The sequence below is a fragment of the Anticarsia gemmatalis genome, chromosome 16 (genome assembly GCF_050436995.1).
Source record: "Anticarsia gemmatalis isolate Benzon Research Colony breed Stoneville strain chromosome 16, ilAntGemm2 primary, whole genome shotgun sequence".
NCBI lineage: Eukaryota > Metazoa > Arthropoda > Insecta > Lepidoptera > Erebidae > Anticarsia > Anticarsia gemmatalis.
The window spans coordinates 10331659-10347742 of NC_134760.1; the positions used below are offsets into that span (position 1 = coordinate 10331659).

Consider the following 16084-nt stretch of genomic DNA (forward strand, 5'->3'; position numbering starts at 1 on the left):
ATATTAAAATTATTTTGAAGGGATACAAATGCATTACATCTAAAATTATAAGTACCTACTGTTCAAATGCAATGTCTACCATTATCGGATGGATTATTTGAATTTAATTTATACATCGTGTTCTAAGTAAAATAGTAGGTATGAAGTAGCTTAACTTCCGGGTGTTAGAGATTTGATTATTTTAGCTAACGTACTCTGTTAAAAAAAAGTTAAATCACCTAAATTGTACCTACATTATCCATTTATTAAACATCACCCACGCTCATGTCCACTAGCAGGTCCTGGTACCTACGTTTGTTTAAAACCGTAATTCTTATTACTACATTATACATGTAGTTGTTTATAGAATGTTTAAATATTCATGCAACTGTGCCCTTCTCTTCATTTTATTTTTTTCTCATAATAACATACTAAATGATGAATACATTACTCATTCCGAAGAATAAACGGAAGGATGGAATCTAATAAAAACAAAACAAAACTATTCGAATCCGTCAGCCAGCCAGCCTATTCCCCCGTATGCGCCTGTGTTAGTGCTACCACTTGCATGTGTACGTTTGTATGCCAATATGAAAGAGATTGAAGTACTTCACGCACACATTCACGGTACTGCTAACAATGTACTACCTACCTACCTATCTATCTAATTTATTTAAAGGAAGGGGCCCAAAGCGGGTTGAAATCTTTAGAAAACATGAAAATTAAGATTTAAAAATAAAGCTTTTGTTTAGTTTGATACAAAACGAACATTTAACTCAACCAGTTACATTAGTTTATCAATGTTTATGTCAATAAAACACCACGGTACGTGCTAGTGTATTTCCGATTTATACATGTAAATATTATTTGAATGTTTTATCTTTGTAAGTGCGCACCTACATGTGTAATTAATATTTAAAAGTACCTATAAAATTATACACATTCCGACACAGAAGATATGCCGCTAGCCTATAATACAATTTATAAAGTTGTATATTAATTACGGTATAATAAAGCATGCGGGGGGCGAGGGGGCGCGCCGCGCTCTCATATTCCGTATATTGATTGTGTGCGAGGGGGCCGGGGCAAGGAGGGGGCCACGGCGTGCCCCACTCTGTTTTTTACGACACGGCTTTCTGTGTAACATAATTATTGTATTAATTTTGTGAAATGTTTCGGTGTTATTTGTGAAAAATCGAGAAGTCGGTAAAGCGATTTACGAGGTAAGGAATTTTCGCCGGCATGATTTTTGTCAAAAATTCCGTTTTGCCGAATAAAATATAAATAAAATTTTATAGCTCTAAATTCCGTCGGCGGCGCGTACCTACGGTATATTACACTGTCATACCGCGTACGTATAGTGTTTTTTACGGGCATCGTTCTAAAAATAAGTTGTAATAATTATAATTTTATGTAGCGGTCGCAGCAGAGTCGGTTTTCTGTCGATGATCCATCAGTCGTGAAGTAGTGTGATTTGTGATCTAAAAGTGTATGTGGTGGTGCAGATGCAGGGGCTGGTGAGCGATAAGACGTTCCACTTGAAGTGGAACAACCACCTGCAGAACTTGAGCCAGCTGTTCACAACGATCTACTCGTCGTCGGCGCTCGCGGACGTGACGCTCTCCTGCCGCGACGGGACCCTCAAGGCGCACAAGCTCGTGCTTTCAGCATGCAGTCCATATTTCGAACAAATATTCAAGTGAGTACTTCTATTTTTCATGTGCAGATGCATTACGAGTAGGTTTCCATTTACAAAATTGTATATTTATTACACATCAGTTTTAAATCTGTTCCATTTGGTCATTATGACATCATTATTTTTTCTAGTGAAGTTATTTATAATACCTTGTAATGTATACAGACATGAGCAATGTATATTTTGCAATGAGCTTTAAAAAATATTTTTCAATAAAATGGCATGAGTAATAATGTTACATAAATGTCGGAGGAGTCGAATTTAATATGTATACTTATAATAATTTTATTATCTAGTGATAACAGAAAAAATATGTGTGGTTAATAAATAATGAGATAAAATTTAAATTACTGTGGAGGTATGATATGAATGTTTATGTTTGTCACTAGGGACAACCCATGTCAGCATCCAATAGTGATTCTCAAGGGGATCCCTTTCTCGGAGATCAACCTCCTCGTAGAGTTCATGTACAAGGGGTCGGTGGACGTCCAGGAGCTGGACCTGCAGTCTCTCATGCACACAGCATCAGAACTAGAGATCAGAGGACTAGCATATGAAGCCAGAGACAATGCTGCTCAGTTACTCAATGTTAACTTGGAGTACCCATCATACCCTTCCACAACAGCCTCAGCTACGCCGTCAACAGCCTATGTACAAGCACGGACAACTGATGTGGAGAGGTTGAAACAGGTGAGTCATTCCCACAATTTATCTATTAACATCAGTTAGAAGCAATTTAAATAACATTCAGTACCCACTGAAACCAAGAGTCTATCTTCCTCATCTGTTAAATTAAACTGAATTAGACTATAAAACTGAATGAAGCAACATAGTAAGACTTTAATTAAGCAACTGCATTCATGAAAAAAAAATAGGTCCAAAAAAACTTATAACATAAATGAAATCTTCATTTATGTCATTTCTATTCAAATGATTGTAATTAAAGTTGAAAGAAAAATTAAGAACTGTGAATTTTATTACATGTTATCTTAATAACAATTAAATTACAAGTAAGCTAGCTCAGAATTTATGTTTAAAAGTGAAAATAATGATGAACCTACATCAAATTGTTTAGCATTGTATAATTTATCTCCTAGGCTGTGTGATAAAAACACTTTTTGCTTAATTTAGCCTGCATTTATTTTAGCCAGTGCTGGACAATTAACTTTTTTAATATTTGCATGTGTCATAGGAAAATAAATTAACTGACTTGCATATGCATGTAGAGAAGTATTTTAAGAAAACAATGTATTTATGAGACATGTGTTATATAAACATGAATTGTTAATGCCCAGTAATTTGTAGTCTTCAGCTTACATTCTACAAATAACAGATACATCTTTGGCACACACTCATGTTGACCGAAAAGATTATCTAAAAGTAATACCTACATGATATTTTCACCATTAAAAAAATATCAACAGTTCCTAAAAAGCATCATTAAAAAATAAAAATCCATTAAAAAGTTTGCTCTGTGGATTTCAAATTAACTAATTTCACATGACATTGTGAATTTTTTTGGGTGCTAATTGGCCAAAATAAAAATGTTTTCCATACTTTATACAGTACTAGTTCCGGCTAAAATAACTGTTTCTATAATATAATAACTTCACACTTATATTTTCATGAGTAGATACCAGATACGGCAGATATCTATAATGTTATTTAAGTATTTTAAATTTGTTAAGCTTTTTTTATAATATGTGTTGAAACAATCTATCATCATCTACAAATTCAAGGAAATTACATCATTTAAATTTTTTTTTAGCAATTCATAAACAATATAGATTTTGAACAGGAAAATTAACTTGGAAAGTCAATATTATCAGGTCACTAGATCATTTATAACAGTATCAATACGAATATTGCGTAGAAATACTGAATAATTATAATAATCAATGTTTATTATTCACATTAATGTAAATATATCACCACTAGTCCGGTTCATGGCATATTTTAAGGTATTTTTTTATGTAGGCATAATGCCTCTACATTTCTTTCTTTTTTTTAAAAGGCTGTATAACCAATTACATAGCCTATAATATATTGGCTTATAGCAGTTTAATAAATTATAAAAACAAAAACAAATGAATTTAAAAATTGCTTCCATTAATTCTACAATAATTGCTGATCCTCTTATTCAATTCAATTATAATGTAAATAAATGTTCTTAGTCACTGAAAAATATTTTAATATACTGAGAATTTGATTCATCAATATTCATTTAACAATAATACATCTTAAAAATATATTTTTCATACTTGTTTATTTATTTGTTAATATCTTTCAATCAACTCAATTGCTATCACTTAATTTTATTTAAATTCTACAGTCTTTTTTAATCTACATTGCCATTTAGGACATGGCTAGTTGTTTGGCCCTCAACAATTTATTTAAATATATGCCTTCCATTTGAATATAAAACTATAACCAAATCCAGTTCTCTTAGCAATTTTTTGGGCATATTTAAAGTAGTATGTCATTTTAATTTGAGGTTTAAATATTCTAAGCACATGAACACAGAACAGACTTTTGTTTATCAGGTAATTTATCATTAAATAAATATTATGACGTCACAGTATTTTTCGTCGAATACTGAGTCATGTCGTACAACATTTTTATTTACTTAAGTGCTAACCGCCGAGGTATTTCCTTTGCCTAATAATCTTTTAAATTAGATTTTTCCTTCAAAATAAAAAAAATATCACCTTGAACCTTCGCTAGGTACTGCCAATCGTTATTTAAATTTCAAATATAATAAAATTGTTTATGCAAAAGTACATAAGTCGGTAGGTAAATCATATTGTTTGCGTAGATATTTTTTATAATATATAAGTGTATTCGCTTGACGTATTGAGGTAAAAAATACCGGGTTTTTCGTCTTAATTTTTCTTTTGATTGAAATCTCGTTAATGATGTCTTTTATAACACTTCCGGGTCAAAAAAACGTGTTATGTGCTACTGGGTAGGCGTATTTTTTAGTATAGTACCCGTTAGATATTAAAATAGGGAGAAAACTATCGCATTTCAGTAAAAAAATTCAACAAATACTAGTAAATGTCTAGTTGTTATACAATATAAGTACATAAGGTTTATTCCCAAGCTTGTTGCAGACATCAATCTCCCCTCTCGTTGACGTAGCCACATTATGTAGTTGTTGGTCTGACGCGTTTGCATTTTCCGACCGCGGTCCGTGTTCCCTTACGATCGATTTTCCTAGACTTCACTACCTACTCATTACTCTCGGCTAAAGCAGTGAATGCGTTTATTAATCATTCGTTTACAGGGTAGTGTAATATAATTAAACTAATATTGTAATTGCAAATCTGTACAGATATTTATTAAAGCGAAAGTTTTATGTATATCACGCCAGAAGTAATGATCGGCTTTTGACATAATTTGGTATACGGATAATTTATAACCTGAAATGACACAGGATGCTTTAAATCTCGGGAAATTTGATAAGTCGCGGTTAGTAGTAATAGTTAAATATATAGGCTTCAGACTGCGGAATATTTAAAATCATGTATAAAAATCTTTCGCTATACAGCAAGGGAAAATTAATGAGAACCTCTTACATCTCGGAGAGATTTTGAACAGATCTTAAGGAGATGCAATCTGCACTTGGTATCTTAGCATTTGATGGTCATTCTAAGGGAGTAGGAGACTTCTCCCTAGCGTAACTCCTGTGTTGCATTTTGTACCATAGTAAAATATCCAAAACCTTATCGGTTTTTTAGAATAAAATCTTGCATAAACCGCAAAATTTCGCTGAAGTGAAGAAATAGGGAAAACTATTTTACGATTCATCATCCTTTACCTATTAAAGAACTAGATTTTTACATTAGTCATATCATAAGTCACCTCTCGTAAGTATCATCTTTGAAACTACGACGCAACGTCCGGAAGGAGCTGTAAAATCATAACAATGAGCTTTCTAACAGTGACAATTGCATCAAAACCGGTCTAAGTGTTGCAGAGAATTAGTCAAACATAAAGATTTACAATATTTTTTATTGTCTAGTGTTTCGCACCAATTAAACATCTTATACGTGCCGATGATGGAGTACAATTTAAATATAGCGGCCAAGTGCGAGTCAAACTCGCGTGCGAAGGGCTCAGTACCAAAAAAAAAACGAAATAAAACAAGTTTATTGTATGGGAACCCCTTAATATTAAAACAATACATAGCATTTGTTTTTTTAGCGGCAACGGAACTACATATTTCGTGAAAATATTAGCTTCCTGGCTATTATGGTTTATGAGATACAGCCAGGTGACAGACGGACAAACGGACGCACAGACAGACAGCAGAGGCTTAGTAATAGGGTTCCGTTTTTACCCTTTAGGTACGGAACCCTAAAAATAAAATTAACATGCAATTGTAATAACGTTGAATCTTAGTCATATATTATTTTGTTCGTTGGTACATTCAAGTACAGTTATATTTCAACCATTTCACATAGTTAATGTTCGTATTATAATAATACGTGTAGATTTTTACTATGATAGAACGTTTCGAGGTGTTTTTCACGTTTTAATTGATTGTACGGAGACATGTAATTAGGTTTAATGAGGTGGTTGACTACTTGTTTGATGTCCTTTGTTGTAGGAATGCGAATGTAAATAATTTTGTTGGTTCTGTTTATATTTAAAATCAATATCTAGATTAAAATTAAATAAAAACATAATTTTACTTAATAATGTCACATTGCCTCCTCCCGGAATGAGGAAGAGGTTAGGACTTAAGTCCACCTCGCTGGCCAATTGCGGGTTTGGGGACTAAGTATACCTTCAAGAAATGTCCGAAGAAACTCTCAGGCATGCAAGGTTGCATCGCGATGTTTTTCTTCACCGTTGCAACAAGTGATGATTATTTCTAATAATTATATGTAGATTATATAGAAAAAAATACATTATATGTCGTAAAACTGCAGTGTGCAAAAATATTATCTTATCCGAGATTCATATTAGTGAAAAAGTAACACAAAATGCTCGTACAGAATCATAACACCAATTACATTTTATTTCTTAAAGCGTCATTTCTTTTTTTTATTGTACTAAACTAATTAACATTTTTATTAGTGTCAACTACCTTGTTGTGATGTTACCGTTTGTTATTTTTTATTTAAATTACGTATGTTTTGTTATAATTATGTGCATAGACTAGATTTGAAGAAAACAAACTTTTTCTTGGTTCATTTCGTCAATGACAGTTGTTGGGTCAAATACTGCTTGAAGCAGAAATTCTATAGTATGAAAGGCCAAGCACCAGTTAGTAAAGACTTGGCAGTTGGTATGCACGATTTATCTAGATATAAATTTAACCCATTAATGTCCCACTACCGGGCAAGGGTCTCCTCCCGTAGTGCGGGTTCGGGATCTTATTGTCTAGATAATAATTAAAAATTCTGCGTATTTGTAAAATTAAGTAGCTGTATCGAACAGATCATCGTCAGCTGCATAAGTCTGCGGGTCATTGATGTTTTTAATTCTGAATTTTGTCCACCTCCGCCAACCGCTAATCTTTATTGGACTATCAATTATCAGTTTATATTGAGCTACATGTAGGCGCTAATTCTTAAACTACTTTACTCTGTTGGTACTTTTGAAAAGATAAAAATAAGAAGATTATTGTACAAAAATAACGTAGTAAATAAAATATGTAGGTACACAATAATCATTATATTATCAACGTTGAAATATTCAACAATAATGTATTAAAATTTCAAAGATAAATATTGTTTTCAGATAACTTTGGCTATGGAAATAAAAAAATATAATAATTACGCGATAAAGTCTATTTTCAATGTCATATTTATCTTATATCTAGAATGTGGTGGAATTTTTTCCCTGAAATTGTGGAAAATAACGTAATAATTTGTATACCATATACCTACCTAATTTTTACCCGCGAGACCGCACTCCGGGAAATATTAATCGACCTACTTACTTCAGTCTTTATTTATTCCTGCGAATTTCGTATTTAATCAGCAATGCAGTCATTTTACATGAAACAGAAATTCCGCTTTTCATAATGTTTTAAGTAGGAAATAAATTTCAACTTTTTCAACATTTCATTTCGGACGCCGCACGGTGGATCGAAAATCGGCTGTAGAAGACATAGGATCTCGATGTCGTGAATGTTATTTTTTTTTATGGAAATGTATTCTCCTAATCATTACTGTTCTATAAAATGTCATATGAAGTAATTGTGTGCACAAATGGAAGAGTTATAATTTTTTTAAGAAAATTTTGTATGGAGCTGACATGAAAAATGAGAATATCTCTGGAATCGCAAGGTTGGCCGTTATATCCTTGCACACTGATATAGTACTATTTATTTGTGAATTTTTGACATACTTTATATCATGGCATCACTTGCGATATTTTTTCTAAAAATCGTCAAAATTTTCATAAAACATATTTTGTTTATGACACATTTTAATGCTTAAGTATGACTAAAACAAGGGTAATTTACAATATTTTTTTTATGCTTAGACCAAAACGTTCTGAGAAATCTCAAAATCGTATTACTCCTCCTTGAATGGTGCTCTCTGAACCTCGTATAATCTTTGTTTCGGGCCTCTGAAGCTTCTTCCGAAAGACTTCCAATTGGTACAATAGCATTTACTGCAATTATGTCTCCTCTGTAATCAACAATTTGTGGACGGTTGATGACATGTAGTACCCAATACCCATCATATAGTTCCACGTATTTTCAGCGGTTGTTCTAGCGTATTCTTTAATTACGGCACGTCTACTAACTCTCCAAATGTGATAGCTCTCAGAATCAAAGCAAATCTGCGTATTAGGTCTTCATCTAATCCAAATACCGAACTTGTAACGAAAAGATAAAAAAATTATATTAATATCAAACTGGGGATTAGACGGTGCATCTAATCAAAGTAGATATAAGCAAAACATAGAGAGTGTTCAAGATGATTCCAGCATATTTATGACCTTTTTGGTTCCATTAAGGTTGATAGCTGACGGTGATACCATATGGGTGAATCCAAAACCCTACTCACCTATGTATTACCCTCCAGTCCAGTTTAGTTTTTCGAAAGCATCTAAAGAAGTTGTCATAAAGGAAAACACTGCTATGGAACAATATTGAAGCTCTCGTTACGGATAACAAAATTGCAGCTCTTGTTCCCTCAAAGTGTCAGGGACATGAAATTACTCACCAATTAATGATGACGATGATTGATGGCAAAATTTGTATAGATATGTTCAAAGAAGGGAAGTCAATGCGGCCTGCTACATGTGTTTGGCTAAGACCATATAAATGAATAAGTTAGATGCCATTGCGTCAAAAACCATTTCTTGTGGTGTGTATGAGTTCGGATTATCGATATATCGGTCTGCTAGAGGAGAAGGCCATCAAAAGTTATTGCATCCACGAAAAAACTCATCCAAGATCGATTCAAAGATGGTCATTGCATTAGATGAAGACATAATACGCAGATTTGCTTTGATTCTGAGAGCTATCACATTTGGAGAGTTAGTAGACGTGCCGTAATTAAAGAATACGCTATAACAACCGCTGAAAATACGTGGAACTGTATGATGGGTACTACATATCATCAACCGTCCACAAATTGTTGATTCACGAAGGAAACATAATTGCAGTAAATGCTATTGTACCAATTGGAAGTCTTTCGGAAGAAGCTTCAGAGGCCCGAAACAAAGATTATACGAGGTTTAGAGAGCACTATTCGAGGAGGAGTAATACGATTTTGGGATTTCTCAGAACGTTTTGGTCTAAGCATAAAAAATATTGTAAATTACCCTTGTTTTAGTCATACTTAAGCATTAAAATGTGTCATAAACAAAATATTTTTTTTGAAAATTTTGACGATTTTTAGAAAAAAAATCGCAAGTGATGCCGCGATATAAAGTATGTCAAAAATTCACAAATAAATAGTACTATATCAGTGTGCAAGGATATAACGGCCAACCTTGCGATTCCAGAGATATTCTCATTTTTCATGTCAGCTCCATACAAAATTTTCTTAAAAAAATTATAACTCTTCCATTTGTGCACACAATTACTTCATATGACATTTTATAGAACAGTAATGATTAGGAGAATACATTTCCATCAAAAAAAATAACATTCACGACATCGAGATCCTATGTCTTCTACAGCCGATTTTCGATCCACCGTGCGCCGTCATTACTTTATAACCATAAAACTAAACCCAAATAAGGTACAATAAACGAATCACGTTCAGTGAATTGGGAAAGTGGCCGTCTCGTCAATTATTCATTCAACGCGTGTTGCCGGTTTGATTCTCGCACGAAACAAAGAATTATGTCATCTGCAAATGTGTAATAATTTGTATATTAGACTATGATATCATGGCAATAAACCTCAATGGTACATTAAATTTAAAAGAATAAATACGTACTGTTACGCCTTATTCTCGTGGGGATGGGCAGAATAAACACCGATTAATCGACTTCTTTGCATCATCTTTAGTCGAAATAATTGCAAATAATATTTTATTCGTTAAGTTAAATTAATTTACCCATTTATTCTCCCACTGATGCGCAAGAATGTCCTTTATTTTAAGAAGAAGTACATGTTATCAATTAATAAATAATTGTAATGCGGACCGATAATTAAGTAAACGTCATTTTGTAGTATAAAAGGGTTTAAATAAAGGAGGTACTATAACATCAATGTAGTACGGTTGCTGGCATTCTATAATTATTTTAATATGCAGTCAGTCAGCTCGTTTCCGCTCGTAAATAAGTATACATCTCCGTAGGTTTTATGAAGTTAATGTATATTTTAAATTATGTTCTGATCATATACATTAAAAGTCAGTACTTTGTAACTTAAATTACTCAGGGATTTTATTAAAAGACATGTTTTTGCGCTATCATCTTGGTACTTTTATTCACAAATTGTGAACGTTTTATACCAAATAGATTCTGCTTACGCTCCATTAAGACTGTTATGTTAGAATTTATTCTTTGTTAATTTTCGGTTATATTCCCGTTGGTACGGTTACCGTCGAATTTCAGTGCGTAAATCTCTAAAGAAGGTTCAGTGTAGGATTTTGGGGGAAATCTTTGTGAAATTATAGGACGTTTTTGATGAAAACAAAATTATATCGAACTGTATCTTTAAATATTGTTTTGATGTTATGTTAATCACATCCTTCCTAGAAAAGCACTCGGTTGCTTATGGTGTCTTTTATAATTCATAGCTTATAGAATATTATAGAAAGCACAAAGTATTGTATTTCTACGTATAATGGCGCTGTAATCAATCTTCAAGCAAATCGGCTATCGATTTTAGTCTAGAAATACATCCTACATATACAGTAGTCGTTCGTTAAGCTTACATGACTTTGCAAGTAGTTGAACGTATAACTTTGTAAAATTCAATATTGTAGCGCTCCCGCACTTCCCGGAAAGGTTGCGGAGAGCTTTGGAACGAACGCCCACGTATTATTCGTTACTCGTGCTAGGTTCTGGTGTTAGCATTTTGATATATTTTGGTTTATATACTTCGACAGAAATTAGTACAAAAGGTGTGGCTAGAATTTGAATGGCGTGATATTTTCCAGCTGTTATTTTTCATGGCCAATTTCAGATGAGAGATAAGCTTATGGTGTCGTTTCCATCACACCTAAGTTAGCTTCTTCGTGAGACATTTTCCAGGTTTCTATTCAGACCTCTGCGGTTGAATTTCGGTGATGATAATCTACTAAAGTTTAGTCAATTAAATGGCTTATGAATATAAAAATTGGCGTTATAGGTCATCTCGAGTCAAAGATCGAAGATAGTTTCGCCATGGCTGAAATCGGTCGGAGAGAAAAATCATCATTATCATTAAAATATCTCTTGTTACAGAAAATTAATATTTTACAAGCAGAGGTAAAAACGCAGCTTATTGCGCGCCTCCCCACACTGTTTATTCGCGATTGTGATCTACTAATATTGATTGCAGCCATTACGTGTTAAAATTGGAAGCTCCAGTTATCCGATAATGTGATATCGATGGGATTATCCAGTTTTGGTTTAATCTTTAACAAACGAACTGGCTGAGCTTTTCACGATAATTCTAATTGATTATTGTGGGTGTTATGATTGCGCATACTATACGTAGTATTGTAGTTTCAGATAAAATCAGTTATCTTATCCTATTGTTGAACTCTTTTCTTGCACTGTCAAGTCTCCGACTGTCAGTTTTTTTTATCCATTACCGTCTTATTGCTGGGGAAGTGTCTTTCTGTCTTTGTCTGTCGTGTTATCCGAGTAAGGGTCCCTACCGGGAACGGGTTAGACCTTGAATCCACCACGCTGGCCAAGTGAGAGTTGGGGACAAAGCTTAAAAACAAAGAAAAACGATGGATTTAACCACGATCACCTTTACTAACGGTAAATGAAGGGGAAAAAGTATATTTTACTTACCGGAAAATGGTTACGTTTCCTTCACCACGTACGCCAAAGTGGAAGTGGTGACCTAACCCTAGAAATCCGATGAGTAATGATTTATTGTCAAAAGCTTCTACGGCTTCTGGTATACTCATTACAATATGGAGAACTCAGAACCTTATCGATTCTGCTAAAATATACGTATGTATATTTTTTCACGAGACAGGGATGGGTTCTTCAAGGTCTTATCTTGCTCTTTATATAATATTTTTATTTTATGGTATTTTTTGTCATTTTTGTTAACCCGTTGGTGTCCCACTGCTGGGCAATGGTCTCCACCCAAAGGAGGGAAGGGTTAAGCCTTGAGTTCACCACTCTGGACTACTTTGAAGCGTTGTGCGGGTTGGGGTCTTTTGGCAAATTAACTTGAATAATAAGAACCCGTGCTCTGAAATTCAGTACCTCATAGAGCTGCTAATGTAAGCCTACAGAAACTATATGTAAATACAAAAGAGAAGTTGATTGATTAATCATATAAAAGCTAGTTTGATACGAAACTTGTTCTAGTTAAAGCCATTAAACTATAATATAAATCTTAACGATGGCATTTTATAATTGACGGCATTTCCATAGTAGATCACATTTTTTTGTTACATCATTTTTATAATAATGTAGGTATACGCAAAGGTGTTCGTTTGACTGACGAGTTAATTAGTTAATAATTTAATATCTATTGAGAAACAACTTGTTCCCATGTAATTTATTATGTAGATTATGAGCGTTTTTTTTATGTTTTTTTGTTGATGAACGTGGAAAAATATGTAACATGTTGTAAAGACATTTCCATATAAGTGCTACTAATTAATAATTGCGGTAAATTATCGGTTCGACGATCTTTTAAATGTTGTTTCACTTCTTCCTGGTAAAACGGCCAATTTTTTTTACTTTACCGGGAATAAAGGACATTTATAATAATTAATATCCTTCGGCTATAACTTAATTTAATGTACGTATATTATTTATTTAAAAAAAAAACATTCAAACGATAATTCTAAGAAACCATATTTTTTAGCCTAAATATTCCATCCTACATTTATTTTCCGCCAAATTTTCCCTATTTTCTATATTACAATTTGAACTAATTCTACGTATTCAAATAACAGTCTGCCTGTTGCCTCGTGTATATGTCTTGTTGTCCGGAAAAAGACGTTTTCTTGGCAATTGTATATGATTTCAGATTTCCCTATACTCGTTAGGTACATATATCTTCATAATAACGTGTAATTTATATCAATGTGTAAAGCATACCTATTTCTTAGCGACAAAATAGGTACTGATATTTTATTTTTTTATACAATTTATCTATAAAACCAAATAGTGATAGGATAAATCATAAAAATGGTTCTTTTTAATTTTGTTATTTTGCTGATTACATATCTTGTACTGATTATCTCTTATAAGCTATAACTGGCTTAAACTAAATAAATATAAATTTGATTTTGCACACGTTGGAAATGTTATTTAATTCATAGAAAATGATTTAGTCAGATATTTATTATAATTGATTTTTCTGGAACTGGTTAAAGTAAAACGGGCAGCCAGGGTATGGATTTAACCATTAAAAGAATTATAACCGACTCCAAAAAAGGAAGTCAATTCGTCGGGAACTTATTTATACCTTTTTTTCTTAAATATCTCTGATAAAATAAATTCCTATCGCCGGGTCTGCCTGCTCGTTATGGACTTAAGATCTACTCAAAAGATTTTGACATTATCACCAAAAAAAATTATTCTCGAGAAAGGTTTTAGTGTATAATTTATTAAGATTCACCAGAAATAAACAGGCCAAAGCCTTGTCAGGTTGACTAAAACATATTTTTTCCGAAATTCTAGTCACTACAATAAATTCCTTGTTCCTAGATTCACATGTACCAACAATCAATGATGCGTGCGGAGGAGATCCGCAGGCGTCGTCGCGAAGACCCACCGGGCACTCACACTGCCGTCAACAACATCCTGGCGGCTGCTGCCAGGGAGATGGAAGAGGCTATGCATGCTACCCGCGACCGTATCGTTAACGCTATGCCTGTTGAGTCTGAACAAGGTAAGACGATAGATTGTCTCACAAAATAATGCTCATGGTCAGTCTGATAGTCTTTAGAAAGCCAACGATCTTCTTCATGTCAATGATAGGATTCTTCCCGTGGCGCACCTTGAAAGCAGCTAGGTTCGAGTCAGTAGAAAGCTAGATATAACGGTCTTCTTCTTCTTCGTGTCAATGATAGGAATCCTTGGCGCAATCTGGAAGCAGCTAGGTTTAGTAACGCAGAACCTAGGTTGACTAATCCTCTCACCACAATGGTACCCTCAAACACTAGGCAAAACAGCCAAATAACGATGAAATTGTAGGATGTAGATAATGCTCCCCTTAAGTATTTTAATAGTCGATAGTTAGGGTATTGAAAACGGCAGTAAATCAGTCTTTTTGCAGTGATATCTCGGTTATAGGACTATTCTTATCAGCGTCAGGTATAGTGTATCTGCGGCGTCTGGCCTTTATCAAATTTTTCCTTGGATTGAGGAGCCTTCAAAAATACTTCTAGCCTTTGTTTTAATGGACTTTGCCCTGTTCATCTTTGATCCTAAGCAGGTCATTGACGCATACGTGAGAAAATGTGACGTTAAACTAAACAAAACGAAAGAAAAAATGGACTTTAGTCTCAATTTTACATTTATTTATTTGCCAGGTTTCACACTACGTCTATTTTAGAAGCTATTTTATCTGTCCCACGAATATTAGAGTCACTACTCCATTCTTCAAACGTCTCAACAAAACCCATTTTATTGTAGTAACCGGTGTAGCGACCCCAGCGGCGTCCACAGCAACAGCCACATCCACCTCAGACAACAAACGTGAGAGCGAAGACGACCGCCCTAAGAAACGAGCTTCGATCCTATCTCCCGACGACACGATGAGAGCTAAGAAGAAACCCATGACTGTCCGCTTCCAAGAGGATAATAAGACTGATGAGCGTAATAAGGTCACATCTCCAGGTGAGGTTTAGCTGTAGTTCGGTAGGTGAAGGTGTTGTGACGTCATAGTACGTCTTATTTTCTATAGTATAGACCAGTGGTTCCCAACCAGTGGTCCGTGGAAGCCAAAATATGGTCCGCGAATGATTTTAAAATTTCCAGGACGATTATTACACTTTATTTTTAGTATACCTACTTACATAGTGGTCCCTGCTAACCAGAATAATATAAAAGTGGTCCCGGACTAAGAAAAGGTTGGGAACCCCATAGGCGGACTCCGTGGCGCAGTGGTTAAGGTTGTCACCACGCGACTACCGATGGATCCAGAGGTCTTGGATCCGATTCTCACACGGAAAAAATAATTGTGCGATCCACAAATAGTTATTTCGGGTCTGGTTGTAATTTGTGTCCGTTGTTTGTATGCCTGTAATAGTCCCCGCGACACAATAGCAATTCTTAGTGCGGGTGTTATCTTTTTAAATGAGAATAGAGCGAGATAGGAAGTATGCTGTCGAAGTTCTTGGATGTGCATCGTCATCATCATTATTTGGAACTGTGTTTAAACTTTTGATAAATTATTATAAGCGGTTAGCGTCTGTTGGTAATGATACTTTCAGCTTGGTTTCTTCAATACATTTTACTACTGCTACTCATTTATACGCTGTGTGTAGCCATCATTCAATTTTTTGATAGGAATTCATATGACCCGTGAATGTTTTATAATCATTGTGACATGAATTGAATTTTGACTTAGATTCATATAATTTCTTACTTAATAAATATAAGCGGTAGTAATATAAAGTTTTCTATAAGCGGCGTTTTAATAAAGAGATCCCCCAAAACGCAAGTCCGGCTCTAATTAGATTGGTTTTTCGTTTATCAACATTTTAAAACAATTTCGTTGGAGGTCCACGTCCCACGGCGTCTGTGACGGTCTGTTAGATATAATAAAAAAATAAATAAACCCGACCACTCCAA

General features: G+C 34.1%; 1 protein-coding gene across 4 annotated transcripts in view; it reads left to right on the forward strand.

Annotated features, from left to right (window-relative positions):
* The first annotated feature begins 652 nt into the window (after positions 1-652).
* LOC142979134 (uncharacterized) overlaps positions 653-16084 on the forward strand; it is a 33232-nt gene continuing 17800 nt past the window's right edge. For 2 of the 4 annotated variants that reach the window (XM_076123893.1, XM_076123896.1), the window contains exons 1-5: positions 1031-1202; positions 1485-1678; positions 2065-2365; positions 13994-14177; positions 14924-15127. In XM_076123893.1, the coding sequence (XP_075980008.1) occupies positions 1485-1678; positions 2065-2365; positions 13994-14177; positions 14924-15127 (883 nt within the window). In that variant the 5' untranslated portion in view covers positions 1031-1202. Of the gene's footprint in view, positions 805-1030; positions 1203-1484; positions 1679-2064; positions 2366-13993; positions 14178-14923; positions 15128-16084 lie in introns of those variants that run through there. The other 2 variants (XM_076123894.1, XM_076123897.1) reach the window with 2 other exon arrangements.